The 18,151-nt window shown below is 42.7% G+C and overlaps 1 protein-coding gene across 1 annotated transcript in view; it reads right to left on the bottom strand.

Moving 5' to 3' along the window:
- The window catches only part of USP44 (ubiquitin specific peptidase 44), a 67,148-nt gene that overhangs the window by 12,748 nt on the left and 36,249 nt on the right, over positions 1–18,151 (bottom strand). The window contains exon 3 of the mRNA XM_073620154.1: positions 2,097–2,295. Within this exon, the coding sequence (XP_073476255.1) occupies positions 2,097–2,295 (199 nt within the window). The remainder of the gene's footprint in view (positions 1–2,096; positions 2,296–18,151) is intronic.

Genomic DNA, 18,151 nt, shown 5'->3' with positions numbered 1-18,151 from the left:
AGACAGCAGTAAAAACACAAAGGTTCTAGCCCCCAGCACCCTGAGTTGCCCTTAAAGTGCCTGAGGAAACAGGGCTGAACTATATGTGCCTTGGGATGTTGTATGTGCTTGCCTTCAAAACAATCACACAGGGCGGGTCTTACCTGCTTGCCAAATGGAGTCGCAACTCTCTGCCCTGTCCTGACACCAAACCTCAGACCACCTCCGCCCCATCATTCCACGATCGAAATGACAGAGCCTCTAGCAGGGCTCAAGTGAAATCAACTAAACAAAACTAAGGAGCCTATTAATAAATGGTGTATAAATCTAGAAGGTGAATACAAGTTTCATCAATTTTCTTTCACACTGCAATAAAATGTATTGAGTGACAAATCAATGTTACAGGCCCAGGAACAAAGCTGCTTTACCCATTCTGAGATCACATAAATGTACTATTGTTGGAAAGAAGGTAGTGAATGTTCTGTATGCTTGGAAGGATAGGTGAACTTTTAGTGATCGTACACACCTGCCTGCAGTGTTTTACTGTGTGGGCTGGTGTCTGGTGTGTGGCAGTGATGAGGTGTTTTAGCGTACCACATTGTTTACATTGTCTTTTAGCTTTATTGAAGTGTCAAAAAACAAAAAACAGACACTTCATTAAAGTTTAAGCACCACATCTGAGCTGCAGTGTGCGATTCGGAGAGTTGTGCTGCAGGTGGTCTGCAATTTTCCTCACGGCTGCATATGAATGGAGCACAAAGAAAACAAACTACACAGACCCATTAATTAGGGTGAGAGTAAATAGAATTATATTTGAACCCTTTCCTGTACTCCGGGGGACCAGACAGGGATGCCGGTTGTCCCCTCTTTTTTTCCTTGGCCATAGAGCCCCTGGCAGCAAAACTGAGAGACAATCCTCGCATGAATGGACTAAGAGTGGGAGGGATTGAGGAACGAGTTTACCTTTATGCAGATGACATGCTCCTATACCTACAAGATCCAGGTACTTCTCTGTCCACGGCTTTCCAATTGATACAAGAATTTGGAGACTATTCTGGATTCCGTATCAATTGGTCCAAATCGTCCCTATTCTCTATTGATCACACAGTGGCGGTCCCAGTGGATTGCCCTATTCAACTGTCTCAGTCATTTAAATACCTGGGGGTATTCAACTCCCCATTTCTGGGTATCTGGACTTCAATCTAAGACCGGTAATGGGGGAGATAAGGGAGATAAGACTGGGAGGCCCAGACCCGACTGCTAGAACTAGATGGCTAGCGATTATACTAGAACTGAGGAAATGTGGCAGGAGGTGCTCGATACATACCTTGTCTCGGTTATTTCTTCCACAGATAGAATGATACAGCTTCGATATTTACATCAGGTGTACTACACTCCAACCAGGCTATTCAAAATGCACAGAAGAGACAATGCAGAGTGTCATAAATGCAAGGGAAATGAGGGAACTTTCTTTCACATGATATGGCACTGTCCTAAGATAAGGCCACTATGGTCCCAGGTAACAGAGTTCATATCTGACCACTTTGACCTTCCAAATATATGCGCTCCCATAAGGTGTCTGTTGGGGGTCTTTGACCAAGAAGAGATTAATGTGCATACAAAAAGTTGTTTCTCAGACTTCTGTACTTCGGAATGCGGAAATTGATGGATTCATGACGAACAGCTCACTCTGGGAATGTGAATGAAAATAATAAATGCAGATATACCCTTGTATAAAACGACATATGAGGCGAGGGGAGCCCCCAAGAAATTTAGGAAGGTATGGTCTAGGTGGACTGACTCCAAAAACACTTTGGCAGACGAGGGGGAAGGGGGCACTGGGGATGGACGAACGTAGGCAAAGATGAACATGAACAGTAATGTGATATTTGAGAGGATACATACAATATTCTGGACAGATTAACACTGAGGGGGGAGGGAAGGGGGAATTCATCTGTTTCTATGGTTGAAACTATGTTTATATGGGTTAATGTTGAAGGTTGCGACTTTTTTTTGGTAACTTTTGAATAAAAAAAAAAAAGAGCTATTTAGAACAGGACAAACGTAATGTTGGATAGTACAGAATACCTTTGAGAATACATACTGCATCTACTCACTGTTGCACTGATCACAGGCGTAGATCTTCCCCTCTAAAGCCTCAGTCTCTGTGAACTTAGCCAGCATCTCGGTCAGCAGGCAAGGTCGCTGAGAGGCACTCTCTTTTCCATTGCAATGATATCTCTCAGGAAACTCCAAGGATAAGTCCCAAAATGGCTCTACTGTATTGGACTTGTTGTCACAGGCAAGACAGGTGACCTGAACAAAGATGTGATTTATTATCCTTCAGATTTAGAAATATAATCAATGACAAAGCACTATAAACAAAAAAAAAAAAATAAAATCTGGTGTACACCAAAAAGTGTCAAATTGTCAATAATGCATGCACCGTAATCAGTAATAGTCTATGAACTGGTTGTCTCTGTCTTTCTCTAGCCTTGATAATTGCTAAAGAGGTTTGAGGGTACAAAAAAAAAAAAAAAAAAAAAAAAACCCATACACATACTCACCTCTATGGCTGCAGCTGTCCCTTATCAGCTTTAAAAGTTGATGTAAACCATCTCCTATACCCAGTGAAGTAAACAGCCTCAGATGATACACAAAGATGAAACAAATCTCCCTACATACGTTTTACTTGTATATCTGCAGTCTTTCCCTTTTTTCATTCTTTAAAAGGTGCCGATCGTGTTAGAAATATTTCTTCCTGTTTTAGCAGTGGGAGGGGAGTCTGGACATACACTATGTGTGAGCTAATTGGAGGAAAGGCACCCCCCCCCCCCCTCCACATAGTAAGAGAAACGAAGGAGCATGCAGCGCTGCAGTCTGAAGACTCTCTGCTTATCTCTAAGTTCCCTCCCTGACACAATTTTCCAGTGGCTTTTATCTCATGAGCTTGTCAGAAGTTAAGCTAACAGAGCAGCAGAAAGACACAGCACTCAGAGCTTTAGAGAGGGATAAGTAAACACTACAGATACAGTTGTGCTCATAAGTTTACATACCCTGGCAGAATTTATGATTTCTTGGCCATTTTTCAGAGAATATGAACGATGACACAAAAACATTTTTCACTCATTGTTAGTGTTTGGCTGAAGCCATTTATTATAAAATCAACTGCGTTTATTCTTTTTAAATCATAATGACAACAGAAACTACCCAAATGACCCTGATCAAAAGTTTACATACCCTGGTGATTTTGGCCTGATAACATGCACACAAGTTGACACAAAGGGATTTGAATGGCTATTAAAAAAGGTAACCATCCTCACTTGTGATCTGTTTGCTTGTATTTAGTGTGTGAGTGTGAGTGTGTGTGTGTGTGTAAAAAGGTCAATGAGTTTCTGGACTCCTGACAGACCCTTGTATCTTTCATCCAATGCTGCACTGAAGTTTCTGGATTCTGAGTCATGGAGAAAGCAAAAGAATTGTCAAAGGATCTGCAGGAAAAGGTAGTTGAACTGTAAAAAACAGGAAAGGGATATAAAATGATATCCAAGGAATTGAGAATGCCAATTAGCAGTGTTCAAACTCTAAATCAAGAAGTGGAAAATGAGGGGTTCTGTTGAAACCAAACCACGGTCAGGTAGACCAACAGGGATTTCAGCCACAACTGCCAGGAAAATTGTTTCGGGATGCAAAGAAAAAACCACAAATAACTTCAGGTGAAATACAGGACCAAATGTGGTGTGGCTGTTTCAAGATGCACAATAAGGAGGCACTTTAAGAAAGATGGGCTGCATGGTCGAGTCTCCAGAAGAAAGCCATTACTACGCAAATGCCACAAAGTATCCCGCTTGAAATATGCCAAACAGCACAGAGACAAGCCTCAAACCTTCTGGCACAAAGTAATCTGGAGTGAGGAGACCAAAATTGAGCTTTTTGGCCACAACCATAAAACGCTACATTTGGAGAGGAGTCAACAAGGCCTATGATGAAAGGTACGGAGGTGGATCGCTGATGTTTTATTTTTTTTCTATCTTTTCATGTGAAAACTGGTCACTGGACGTTCAACAGGGCACCTCATGGCAAAGAACTTGAGGATCTGAAAAAAAGAATTGTTGCTCTACACTAGGCTATAAGAAGATTGCAAAGACCCTGAAACGGAGCTGCAGCTTGGTGGCCAAGACCATACGGCGGTTTAACAGGACAGGTTCCACTCAGAACAGGCCTCACCATGGTCGACCAAAGAAGTTGAGTGCATGTACTCAGCGTAATATCCAGAGGTTGTCTTTGAGAAATAGACGTATGAGTGCTGCCAGCATTGCTGTAGAGGTTGAAGGGATGAGGATTTAGCCTGTCAGTGCTCAGACCATACTCTGCATCAAATTGGTCTGCATGGCTGTTGTCCCAAAAGGAAGCCTCTTCTAAAGATGATGCACAAAAGAGCCCGCAAACAGTTTGCTGAAGACAAGTAGACTAAGGACATGGATTACTGGAACCATGTCCTGCTGTCTGAGACCAAGATAAACTTATTTGGTTCAGATGGTGTCAAGCATGTATGGCGGCAACCAGGTGAGGAGTACAAAGACAAGTGTCTCTGGTCTACAGTCAAGCATGGTGGTGGGAGTGTCATGGTCTGGTGGCCACACAAAATATTGACACTTTGTGCCCAATTTGGACATTTTCACTTAGAGGTGTACTCACTTTTGTTGCCAGCAGTGTAATGGCTGTGTGCTGAGTTATTTTGAGGGGACAGCAAATTTACACTGTTATACAAGCTGTACACTCACTACTTTACATTGTAGCAAAGTGTCATGTCTTCAGTGTTGTCACATGAAAAGATAAAATATTTACAAAAAAGTGAGGGGTGTACTCACTTTTATGAGATATATATATATATATATATATATATATATATATTTATTTATTTATTTGGGCATTCGAAGTAATACAGACTACAACTTGTAAGCAACACGCGTCAGAAAAAGGTTTAGTCCAGGGGTAGGCAACTCCCTCCCCATCAGCAGAGCAGCGCAGGGAAGTGTCAGTGCAACACTAATGCATTCCAATTTCAGAATTCTCCACACAGCACCTACACTGAGGGGGAGGCACTGCACCCCCACACATTGTAAAAGATGGGAAACATTGTTCGGTTCTCTAACTTTGCTGTAGTTGCGATCGTCAGCTTTTGCGATGGGGAAGAGATTGGGTGCAGTTCTGCTGGGGTGGGGGTGGTCCCTGTTTCTAGGAGGAGGACTGTCATTGACCACTGCTAAAGCCAAATCAGTCCTGCTAGCCCCATCCACCATCAGGAACAAGATGACTCGCTTGGTTGCCACCATCAATCTCAGAAAGTATTTCACTGTGATTGGGAAAACCACAATCAGGTGATAGTTTGTGGAATTACTGTTGAGCTTCTGGGAACATTGTTGAAATTATTCCTGAGCCTTTGTGTCACCTACTACTGAACCCCTCTGCACTCTGTGTCCCTTTAAGCCACAGTCAGTATTCAGCACAATGAAAATCACACCCAACCACTTTCTCAGCTGTGGGGGCCCAACTTATGATCCTGTACACAGGCCCACTGCTTTCAGAAAATGCCCCTGACCTGAGCTCATCATTGATTGATGATGGATGATCGGGGGGGGGGGGGGGGGTGTCAGTGTTAGGCCAGAAGAGGGGGGGGGGGTGAACAGTGTAGTCCAAGAATGAAATGTTACTTTGTTTATAGTTATTTCTGATGTTGAGATAAATTGGCAGGCTGCCTGGAATTTTTTTTGTGTCAGCTGTCAGAAGTGAGCAGAGAATGCTGAACTTGTTACATAGAATCTGGGAAATGCTGTTTTAAGATCGGGAGTGGGTAGAATCACAATTTCGCCTCTTGGAATACAGTGCAAACCAAGCACTAACATCTAATAATGTACACTATTTTAGCATTTCCCTCACCAATATGTGAGAACAATAATTACAGGCATCTGGAGAAAAACAAAAAAACAAAAAACTGCATTACAAATTTAAAGCGGTATTAAACCCAAAATCAAAAGTGTTAAAAATATTAAAATGTAAAATATAATATATTTTTTAAAAAGAAGTAGGGCCAAAGCTCTTTTGACCCTACTTCTCCTGTGGGTCACAGGAGTGCATTTAGGTCTGCACTCCTGTGACCCAGATTCATCTGACAAGATAAAGTCTGCCCTTACGCAGCTGGTCGAGACTCTGGTAGGATCCCAACAGTAAAGGTGGGATCCCTCCAGATGCCTGACCAGCAGCTGGACCAGCCTTTCAGAGCGTGGCTGAGAGCTTGAGCCAGACGTGTTTGTCCCTCAACAGGCCACAGCCCATATCCCTTTTTCGTCTTTAGTTGTCTCTTTATGGCTGATGTATATGTACCCAAGATGGTGGAAGGAGAGGAGAAAAGGGGTAAGCAGACATGGAGGGGGAGCGGTATGAGATATAAATGGGGTTTGTATTCACCAAAAAAAAAAAAGGGGGGGGGGGGGGTAGAGATTGACAAAATAAAACAAATGAAAGTGTAGTTAAGGGACTCCAAGGAAAGCCTATGTGAAGTTGCTTTTCATCATCTCCAGGAGTCCTATCCACTTTCAGGTCCCTAGGGTCAGCCAGGCTTTGGAGCTCACAAACACACCACACCCTGAGTAGCCATCCAATGTCAGGCTCTGGTTACACTGAACATGACATTACATTCAGGAATTATGGAATGGATTTGTAGTGCGTTTACCATGCCCATGTCTTTTTATATTTTGGTCAGCCTATCCTGAGCAGAGAAGTTTTTCTGTCTGATTCGAACATGATCATGTCTACTTGAATAACTTGCAAGGAATGTGCACAGTGCTTCTTCCTCCCTGTCCTAGGCAGAGATCACCCCCAAAGCAGCTACATATAGTTACATAGTAGGTGAGGTTGAAAAAAGACACAAGTCCAACCTATGTGTGTGATTATATGTCAGTATTACATTACATATCCCTGTATGTTGCGGTTGTTCAGGTGCTTATCTAATAGTTTCTTGAAACCATCAATGCCCCCCGCTGAGACCACCGCCCGTGGAAGGGAATTCCACATGCTTGCCGCTCTTACAGTAAAGAACCCTCTACGTAGTTTACGGTTAAACCTCTTTTCTTCCAATTTTAATGAGTGGCCACGAGTCTTGTTAAACTCCCTTCTGAAAAAAAGGTTTTATCCCTATTGTAGGGGTCACCAGTATGGTATTTGTATATTGAAATCATATCCCCTCTCAAGCGTCTCTTCTCCAGAAAGAAGTTGTTCAGTGCTCGCAACCTTTCCTCATAACCAAGATCCTCCAGACCCTTTATTAGCTTTGTTGCCCTTCTTTGTACTCACTCCATTTCCAGTACATCCTTCCTGAGGACTGGTGCCCAGAACTGGACAGCATACTCTAGGTGCGGCCGGACCAGAGTCTTGTAGAGCGGGAGAATTCTAGTTTTATCTCTGGAGTTGAGCCGCTTTTTAATGCATGCCAATATTCTGTTTGCTTTGTAAGGCTCAGCAATGGCATGCAATGCCAAGTTGCTGCTATCATCTACTAGGACCCCCAGGTCCTTTTCCATCCTAGATTCCCCCAGGAGGTTCTCCCCCAAGTGTATAGATTGCATTCATATTTTTGCCACCCACATGCATTATTTTACATTTTTCTACATTGAACCTCATTTTCCATGTAGTTGCCCACCCCATTAATTTGTTCAGATCTTTTTGCAAGGTTTCCACATCCTGAGGAGAATTTAGTGCTCTGCTTAGCTTAGTATCGTCCACAAATACAGAGATTGAACTGTTTATACCATCCTCCAGGTCGTTTATGAACAAATTAAATAGGATTGGTCCCAGCAAAGAACCCTGGGGAACCCCACTACCCACCCCTGACCATTCCGAGTACTGTCCAGCTACTTCTCCAGGCTGCCTCCAATAATGCAAATAAAGTTGCAGAACTGATCAAGCAAGAGTTTAAAATGCAAATGCTAATTATCACGTCACCGGCATATTAAAATGACCATCTGGAGCCACAAAAATATCTAACGTGATTTATGAGATCCTTTGATAACTCAGAAGACTGTAAAATGTGTTATATACTGTATTTTTATGGGCTGCTCATAACATGCTGGATATGGTCATTTTAACATGCGACTGTGTTGATCCTGTTGCTGCTATAACCCTGACTGGAGTGCCCCATGTTTCCCATTTGGAATACACTACAGATAAGCAGATGGCAAGTGGCATACAATGCAAAAATCAAGTTCTAGGTGTCTGGCAACCCAAGATTCCAGTGAAACAAAGTTCAAAACTCAATCAGACCCCATATGTCACTAGAAATATTAAAACTGAACAGATATTAAAACAGAAATTACCAAGCTGACCACACAGTAGGAACTCCTTAAAGCAGTATAACCCAAAAGCACACATATTGCAGCATACCAATTCTTAGATGTGATGGCTGTATTAGTTTTCTTTTTTAGGCTTTTTATTTTCACCTAATCTGGCCAATAAGTCTTTTGCAAAAGAACAAGCACTCCTGCATTTGTATCAGTTACAGGGATGGAGACAAACCAACACCGACAGGGATTCTTACAATGATCAGCTTTTTATAAGAAAGAAAAGCTAGACAGCCGCACTCCGAGGCAATCTCCTTTTTTAGACGTAATAAAAACAATAAACATATACAGCACGGATGGTGAACAACAAATACTAGCTAACGCGTTTCACACCCAAACTGGTGCTTACTCCTAGATGGTCAGCTTTTATGTCCCTTTATCCCAAAAAAAAAAAAAAAAAAAAAAAATATATCTGCTGCTGTGGCTGCTTATAAAGTGCTGGCTGTAGTTTGGCTTCAGTTCGTTAGTGTATTTAAATTTGTAATTACACTCCCCTCCCAACCGATTAACAATGCTGCTGTCCAAAGGTGCCCCTGTGATCCTTCATTCAGAGTAGGGATACTGTAGAAAGCGTGTTACTGGCCAGATTACCAGGTAAAAAAAGAGAAAAAAAAAAAAAAACAACACACGAACACACACACACACACACACACACACACACACGAATGCAGCCACCACATCTAATGATTGGTAAGCTGCGATACATTACATTTTTGGTTTAATACCGTTCTGAATTCTTAAAGGGGTTGTAAAGTCTGAAGGCTTTTTTATCTTAATGCATTAAGATAAAAAAAAAAAAAACCTGTGTGCAACAGCCCCCCTCACCCCCCCCCCAATACTTACCTGAGCCCCCTCTCTGTCCAGCAATGTCCACGAATGTCTCTACCGCCCGAGACTCTCCAACCTGATTGGCTGAGCCATTGGCTCCCACTGCTGTCAATGTCGGCTAGTCAACAGGGGAAGAGAGAGTGTCGGGGCTGGGCCAAAGCTCCATGGACTGAATGGACACAGGGAACTGACTCGGCTCGGGTGCCCCCATAGCACGCTGCTTGCTGTGGGGGCACTCGACAGGAGGGAGGGGCCAGAGCCCAAAAGAGGTACTCAAGAAGAGGAGAATCTGGGCTTCTCTGTGCAAAACCACTACACGGGGCAGGTAAGTATAACTTTTTTTTCCAATAAAAATCACAAACACCACAAGACTTTAGAATCACTTTAAGTGGGCTGGCTGCAAGCACCCGGAGGGGACAGTGGACAAAGATAGCAGAGCGGGACCAGGTGTGCTGCTCCAGATCCCTACTCGACAGAACACCGCTGGATCTCTGGGCAGCCAAGTATGTTTAGTTTGCATAACCCAGCGAAGGAGGAAGGGTCTCCTAAATATTTTGAAAATCTTTACTTCTTTAACATAAATACACACCCTTGGGCAGTCATATTTGCTCATTACAAATGCAGGCTCTGCTTCTTGCATGGCAGGACTACAAAACAGTTGTGCTTTACTGCTGCACTTTATAATGGAAGTCTATAAGTTTGGTCTTGTTCTCACTATATCCTTCTGCAAAGATCAACAAAGGCTCAACGAAAGGCAAATAAATAGTAAAAAACTACTGTTCTCTATGTGCCCTGTTTACAACCTAATGCTTCACAAAGGTTCATTTCAGTGGCCAAAAATGCAACATATCTGCATTTTTATGTGCCTCACTGCATCTCAACACGTTGCAGGGTATATAGCGTTCAATGAAATGTCATTTTGTGACAATTCAATAGTTAAAAAAAAAAAAAAAAAAAAAAAAAGGGAGGTGCAATGCAAGGGTTGCCAACCACCAGTAAATTTACTGACAGTTTGTAAAAATCTTTTTTTTTTTTTTTTTTTTTTTACAACGGCCAGTAAATATCAGGGGCTTATAATTTCATGCCGTGTTGACTTTTTAAGTGTAAATCAAGCAAATTACTTTATTTAGGTATTGTCAGCATTTCCATATCATGTTTATACTGTTCAAATATTCACTGTGCTTGTTTTCAATAGGAGTTCTGTAATTTCTCAGGTTGTCAGAGAGAACAAAAAAAAAAAAAAAAAAAAAAGTGCTCCGACAGTAGATTTTCCATGTTTTGACAGTAAAAAATGCCGCGGGAGGTTGGCAACCCTGTACAATGCACTGTAGCAATGTATCCCACCACCCTTCATAATTTAGAACATATGCGGACTGGTGTGAACAAGAAGACCAATGCACTCCACAGCAGTTTGACATACTTGGGTATAACTGGTGGATTCAAAAAGGCTTTGCAGATATTTACTCACTTCTCACCACAGATGGTATAAAAGGGGTTGGGCAACATTAAAAAGTTAGCGATCTACCTGAACAACACGGGAGACGTCAAAGATCACCGGGCACAGTGTCCCCTCCTCATGCATTGCACGGCAATCATGGGTTTAAATCAGGTGGTGAGAAGAGAACAGATCACCTCCTCACTACCTATTAACACATACTCGGATTGCTTTTCAGAGGAGCAGCACTTGAATGAGCCTTTAGTTGCATTCAGCAGCGGCACCTTAGGGCTCGTTCACACTTAAAGTCTATGGATAGAAGTCTATGGCTAATCGCAGCAAACCCACAGGAAGGCTGCAAGTACACTGCATTGCACCCATGGTGTGGGTAAAGCGTAGCACATCAGTGTGAAAGCAGCCCTATACTATTATGCCCAGTGTATTGCTTCACACTGACCTGAAAATCTTTTCTTTTCTGCTGTTGGCCCCACTCTGGAGACCACTACCCACCATAAGAGGTGGAGTGCAGTTGGTATCACTCTGCATGGGACAGGAGCCAGCACTACAGAGGAGGCATCAGCTTATGCGGCTCTTGTTCCCTACTACAGCTCCAACTTCACAAGTAGTTCCTTTTGCAATGCAATCTGTTTGATGCTTTGGAATGGCAGGTCAGCAAACCCAGACTGCAATCTACCAGTTACCTGTCTGCGATCTACTGGTAGATCGCGATCTACAGGTTGCTGACCCCCCGGTATAAAGTCTTGACTACTTTTGGTAAAAACATGAGGCATGTATACAGTTATGACACAACATGTAACTAAAGGATAGGGGAAAGAAAAAAAAAAAAAAAAAAAAAAAAAAAAAAAAAAAAAACCAACACCACACAAAACACACACACACACACACACACACACACACACACATATGAGTATACTACACTACAAATTTATTGAGCAATAGCTCAAGATAAAACAGCATAAATACCCTAATGTTCTCATAATGTCCTAACAAGTACCTGAGTCCCTCTATTAACCCCTCCCAGACTGGAACCATGGACCACCCTTAAAAAAAGGGAGGGATGCAGTCCAAAAAACGCGAAGCTGAGCCCACCCTCCCCTAAACAAAAACCTTCCCCACACCAAGGGACCAACTAGAGTTACTAGTCAATTGACTATCATTTGCAAGGCTCCTTCATACATCTCGATACCAGCACAGCAGGTGGACACTGAATCAAATGTTTTTAGCTCCCATTACAGCAGTTTGGTTTTCCTTTCTGCCATTGACTGACTACTTTGACTGACTGGCTTTGTGGGCTTGTGTTTTCATGCATGTAGCCCAATTTGGGCAGGTATGCATCTCTGTCCCACTTAATGCTGGTGTCTCATTTTGCCCACTGTGGCTTGAAGGTGCAGCACTGCACTCCATGCAACCAGTGTTTACCTCTATTTTGGTGGTGTGATTCGGGGTCCCCCTTGGTGTGTGTGGGGGGGGGGGGTTTGTTTAGGGGAGGGTGGGCTCAGCTCCGCATTGGGACTGCATCCCTCCCTTTTTTAAGGGTGGTCCATGGTTCCAGTCCAGGAGGGGTTAATAGGGGGACTCAGGTGGTTGTTAGGACATGAGAAACATTATGGTATTTATGCTGTTTATCTTGAGCTATTTCTCAATAAATTTGTAGTACACCAATTTTGGTGTGTAGTGTCTTTTTGTTTTTTATTTTTCCTATCCCTTAGCAATTATCTTGACAGATAAGCAAAGGTTCCACTTTTGAGTGGAACTCCGCTATAACCACTTCAGCCCCGGATTTACCCCCTTCCTGACCAGAGCACTTTTTGTGATACGGCACTGCGTCGCTTTCAACTCACAATTACGCAGTCTTGTGACGTTGCACCTAAACAAAAATTGACGTCTTTTTTCTCTCCCACAAATAGAGCTTTCTTTTAGTGGTATTTGATCACCTCCGCGGTTTTTATTTTTTGCGCAAAAAAAAAAAAAAAGAAGGAAAGAAGGATCAGGGGAAACGCAGGTATAGCAGCCCATTAAAATGGATGGCCCATACAAACATGAGCTGCACAACATGCTAGAGTGTGAACCTAGACTCCATGTTGAGAACGCAATTCCAACTTAAAGATTCAGGGACAAAAAAAAAAAAAAAGTAAAAAAGTAAAATTCAGTGCAGAAAACGTATACTAAAAGCCAGAAAAGAATGCCTAAAATCACCTCCAGCTAAAAACTGCAGCACTATCTCACGTGAGACCACCTGAAAACTGGTCGGTCCTAATAAAGGCCGATTTCCTAGCAACACGGTCTATAGCTTTTTCATGTTTTATCACCTCTGAGGGAACCATTTGGAAAAAGAGGGTCATCTAGGGGGCTTTAAAGAGTATGATGCCTTTGACAAAATAAAACCTCTCATTGCTAGTGCAAAAGCATACTAGAAGCGTAGATTGTTAAAATGTGTGACAACTTGGAATATTGCCTCCAAAAAATGACTTTGCAATGTATTTGAGAGAAAAAAGTGCCATCTGTCTAATTTACTTTAAAAAACCCTTGAGAATAATAATGGTCTTGCATCTCCCCTTGCTTTGTTACAAAGGTGAACTCATACCAACCTAAACATGACACTGTAGAAAATTAGTAGCAATGTTTGGCAGCTACCCCAAGGCCAGCATTGAGCAAATGTCTTTCCTGTAACCACGGGTTGCAGGAAAGAAATTAGCACAATTCCCCCATCAACACAGACAGTGCTGACAGGGAAAGCCTTCCCGCCAAGCAATTGTCTCCTTGGAAAGACCGTGATTATTGCTAGCAGCTGCTTACGATAATTGCAAGTGAATCCGACAGGCTGGTTGTACCCAAGTTGATCGATCAACTTGGTACATTTAGCTTGCCCATTAATGGTTCTACTCCCAGCTGTTTCAGCAGGAACCAAACTGTGTATATGCTGCCACTTGTAGAAAAGGCTACTACTGATTAAGCATTTGGGAATCAATGTAGAGAGACACACTATTACAATTACCTAAAAATAAAGCCGGCCATAGACGGTTTGAATCTTGGCTGGTTCCTGCTGAACCGATGGAGATTCAAACAATGTATGGGCAGGATGAATGTACCCAAGTTGATCGATTGATCAACTTGGGTACAACCAGCCTGTCAGATTTTACATGTGATTATTGCCAGTGGCTATATAGTCGCTAGCAGTAATCACTGTGTTCCCCTGGCAGGGGCAGCTTCCCCCGCCTAGAGAACATGACTCCCTGGGAGGGATTCCAAAGTGTGTCAGATGCAGAAAATCCTTTGCAGCCTTAAAAAGTGAAGAGAAGCCACAGAGAGCAAAAATAAGCCATAGAGTTTGAAAATGGTTGTAACCCTTGCTACTACAAACACCATCTGTCAAGTCAAATCAAGCTTGGACTGTGATCTTTGTTCAAAAATAAAATTCCTTTACTGAACTGTGCAACCCGTAGCTGCAGGAAAGAAAAATCGTTCTATCTATGGCCAACCTAATGGAGAACATTTTCACTCCACTGTACTGAATTATGTATGTACTTTAGGAGAGTAAATAAGCACCAGTGTGGTGAAAAATTGGACTGGAAACAGACAATGCAGTCTTTTGAAAGACTTTCCCATCAACAGGCCTCCTGTGACCAGCAAGTGCGGCTCTAGGACTTGCTCACACCAGCAAAGTCTGCTGCAATGTGTTAATATTCATTTAAAAAGGGTGCCCAGTGTACTACAATGTACCAAAAATTGAGCATGAAGCAATTTTGTGATGCCATTCAGAATATGACACAATCACAGCAACAATGTAAAGAAATGCCATTCTGAATACCAATCCAATCTCAGCAGGTTAAGGTTGCAGCAAGATGCAAAAATAAAAAAAATAAATTATATATCAGCATGCATAATTTTTGGCTCATTGTGCAGACCAATGAGTGGGCAGCTCTAACACAATGTGCATATGAACAGGTCTTTAAAATAATTTAAACAAGATGAAAAGCTGCTGACTTTGAATAAGGACAATTACCTGTCCAGCGAGTCAGCGATGTCGGCCCCCCGAGGCCGATCCGTCCATTGGATCGGCTGCCGGCGCCTCCATCTTAACGAAGGGAAACAGGCGGTGGAGCCTTGCGGCTTCACTGCCCGTTTCCTACTGCGCATGCGCAAGTCGCTTTGTGAATGGCCCAGTTGTTTTCTGGGACACACACGTCCCAGAAGGCAACAGGGTCGCTTGCCGAAGAGGAGGAAACGCTGCAGAATAGGAAGAGGCCGATTAGGAAGACTGCCTAGCAACAGGGGTTTCAGGTAAGCCATTTTTTTTTTTTTTTTTTAAGAATAATGCAATTTATTTTAGGGTGCCCCTCCGCTTTAATATACAAAGTCCAACTACACGGTCTGCCCCTTATGAGAGTGGGCTCTGGGGGGGGGATTACATTATTCCATTTAAAACCATTTTTAAAAACATGCAGCAGCTCAGTTTCACCTCCTCAGAAAATACAAGCTGGCTGGCACTAGAGTGTTACTTATGGATGTAATCTATGCTGCATGAAAACAGCTGACCTACAATAACTTTCAGACTGAAGCACACTGCTCTTATCTGACTTGCATAATACCAGCTGCTGCTCCTAGAGCAGATTACCAAGAAATAGATTGAAGGAAAATGGACACCTCTGATGACAACACATTAAATGGAAAGGAGAGGGGACCCAGCACCCTGTCAGTCAAGATGAAAGTGGTAGAAACAGGTGTGTGCACATGAAATGGCCATCTTTAACCACTTCAGCCCAAGAAGGATGTACCTCCTTAAAGAGGAAGTAAACCCTGATTGGTTTTACTTCCTCTTTTGTACCCTGCAAACGAAGCCGGCGCCGTCCCCGCATCCATCTTCGCCCCTCTTCCTTCCGGAGCTCTGTGACTGGCCAGAGCCGCGTGATGTCACTGCCGTGCACCTGAGCCGCCAGTCACTGCACTCACTCGGGAAGAAACCGTTTCTTCACAGCACATGCGACGATTACATCATTAGCACGCTACAAGTTAAATATCTCCTAAACGCCGCACGTTTAGCAGATATTTACAGTAACTATAAGTAAGCCTAGAATAAGGCTTACCTATAGGTACAAGTTCTAAAAAGAGGTTTACAGCCACTTTAATGACCAGAGCACTTTTTGAAGTTTGGCACTGTGTTGTTTTAACTGGTAATTGCGCAGTCCTGTACCCAAACAAAATTTGCGTTCTTTTTTCCCCACAAATAGAACTTTCTTTTGCTGGTATTTGATCACCTCTGAGATTTTCATTTTTTTGCGATAAACAAAAAAAAGACCGAAAATTTGGGAAAAAAAAAATATTGATATTTTTCACAATATAAAAAAAAAAAACTCCAATAAACTAAATTTTAGTCATACATTTTAGGCCAAAACGTATTCAACCACATGGGCTGGGGGGGGGGGGGGGGGATTTTGATAAGCGTATATTTATTGGTTTGCGCAAAAGTTATAGCGTCTACAAACTAGGGTACATTTACTGGAATTTACGCAGCTTTTAGTTTATGACTGCCTATGTCATTTCTTGAGGTGCTAAAAGTTGTAACTGAAATGATATACTGCTCACACATGGCATGGGTATACGTGGAATTACACCACAAAATACATTCTGCTGCTTATCCTGAGTACGGAGATACCACATGTGTGGGACTTTTTGGCAGTCTACCTTCGCATTCAGGACCTCGAAAAATAATCACCGCCTTCAGGATTTTTAAGGCCGAAAATTTTAGATTTCACTCCTCACTACCCATTACAGTTTCGGAGGCCGTGAAATGCCCAGACAGCACAACACCCCCCCCCACATTTTGGAAAGTAGACACCCCAAGCCATGAGAGGCATGTTGAGTATTTTGCTGATCGCTTATTGTCACAAAGTTAAGGGGAAAAAAAAAAAAAAAAAAAAAAAAAAAAAGGGGGATACATTTTCCTTTCCTCTCTTCATTTGCCAAAACAAATGAGAGCTGCAAAATACTGACCATGCCTCTTAGCAAATACCTTGGGGTGTCTACTTTCCAAAATGAGGCCATTTGTGGGGGTTTGACATTTCATGGCCTCTGAAACTGATAGGTAGTGAGAGTGATATCACCATTTTACGCCCTTAGAAACCCTGAAGGCAGTGATTGGTTTTCGGGTTCCTGTATGCAGCTAGGCTCCCAAAAAGTCTCACACATGCGGTAGAGACTTGTCAGCAGAATGTATTTTTGGGGTGTAATTCTACATATAACCATGCCACGTGTGAGCAATATGTCATTTAGTGCATCCTTTGTAATAAAAAAATAAATACATTTTTTCTGAAACTTGTGGCAAAATATAAAAAATATTCCATGGACTAAACATGCCTCTCAGCAAATAGCTTGGGGTGTCTACTTTCCAAAATTGTTGGGGGGGGGTTTGTGCGATCTTGACATTGCATTGACAGACTTTTACTGAGGTTTGTTCAGGGGCTTAAGCCTAGAACACACGGGCCAAATGTTGGGTGCCATCAGCTAGTTTCCATTGACACTGAGACCATGTGTACTGCAGCCGGTCCGACAGAAGCCAGCCGAATGGGCATGACTGAAAAAGGTCTGCTGATTGCCTCCCAATCAGCGCCCTTAGCCAATAGCAGGAGTGTTCTTGCGGGGGGGGAGTGTTAGAACACATTAGCACAGCAGGGGAGGTCGTTGCATTAACATCACACAGTTATTACAGCTGCTCCTCCTGAGCTGTCAGGATTTTTTTTGTTCAGCCCTGCTTGGGGGAAAAAAAAACAAAAAAAAAAAAAAAACAAAACCCACACATGTGTGTACAAGGCTTTAAAGCAAATAAAATCACCAAAAGCCCCAAAAACTTCAGCATAGGAGCAGATGTGTGCATGAGGTCTAAGATAGCTAAGAACACTTTGCCCACAATTACACCATTCACAAAAGGTTCTGACTACAGTAGGAGCCAATGGTTCCCACTGCTCTCAATATGTCCTGTGAGAAGATGAAGAGACCAGTGCTGCTACAGATGGGACCAGAGCTGGAACAAGAGAAGGCTCAGGTAAGTGGTGGGAAAAGGGGGAAAGTAATGGATAGTGGGACATTTTTTACTTTCAAGGATAATGCACTTTTTTTGCAGAACACAGGTCAGACATGTGTTCTGGCGGGGAAAGGGGTGGCAGGGGCAGTCAGAACACAAAAGGCACAGGGGGAGATCACTGCATCAACATCGCTTGTGTTGATATGGTGATCGGTTATTTGTTTTTGTACTATAAAAGGGCCAATGTTTGGTTTTTAACCCTAGTATGATAGGTGACACAAAAGCATGCTGTTGATACTAAAATGTCTTGTATCAAGCTACCTGCCTATGACAAGGGAGTCTGTCATGCATAATATATTACAGCCATGTCTGAAATCTGCAAAAAAGTGTTTTAGGCTAGGTTTCCACTAGTGCGTCCCCAAAGTTGCGCGATTTTACCGCGACTTTTTACCGCGATTTGGAGCAATGCCTGTA

This window comes from Aquarana catesbeiana, linkage group LG03, assembly GCF_042186555.1.
Source record: "Aquarana catesbeiana isolate 2022-GZ linkage group LG03, ASM4218655v1, whole genome shotgun sequence".
Lineage (NCBI taxonomy): Eukaryota > Metazoa > Chordata > Amphibia > Anura > Ranidae > Aquarana > Aquarana catesbeiana.
Note: the sequence above shows the minus strand (reverse complement) of the source record. Positions and strands in the feature narration are given on the sequence as shown.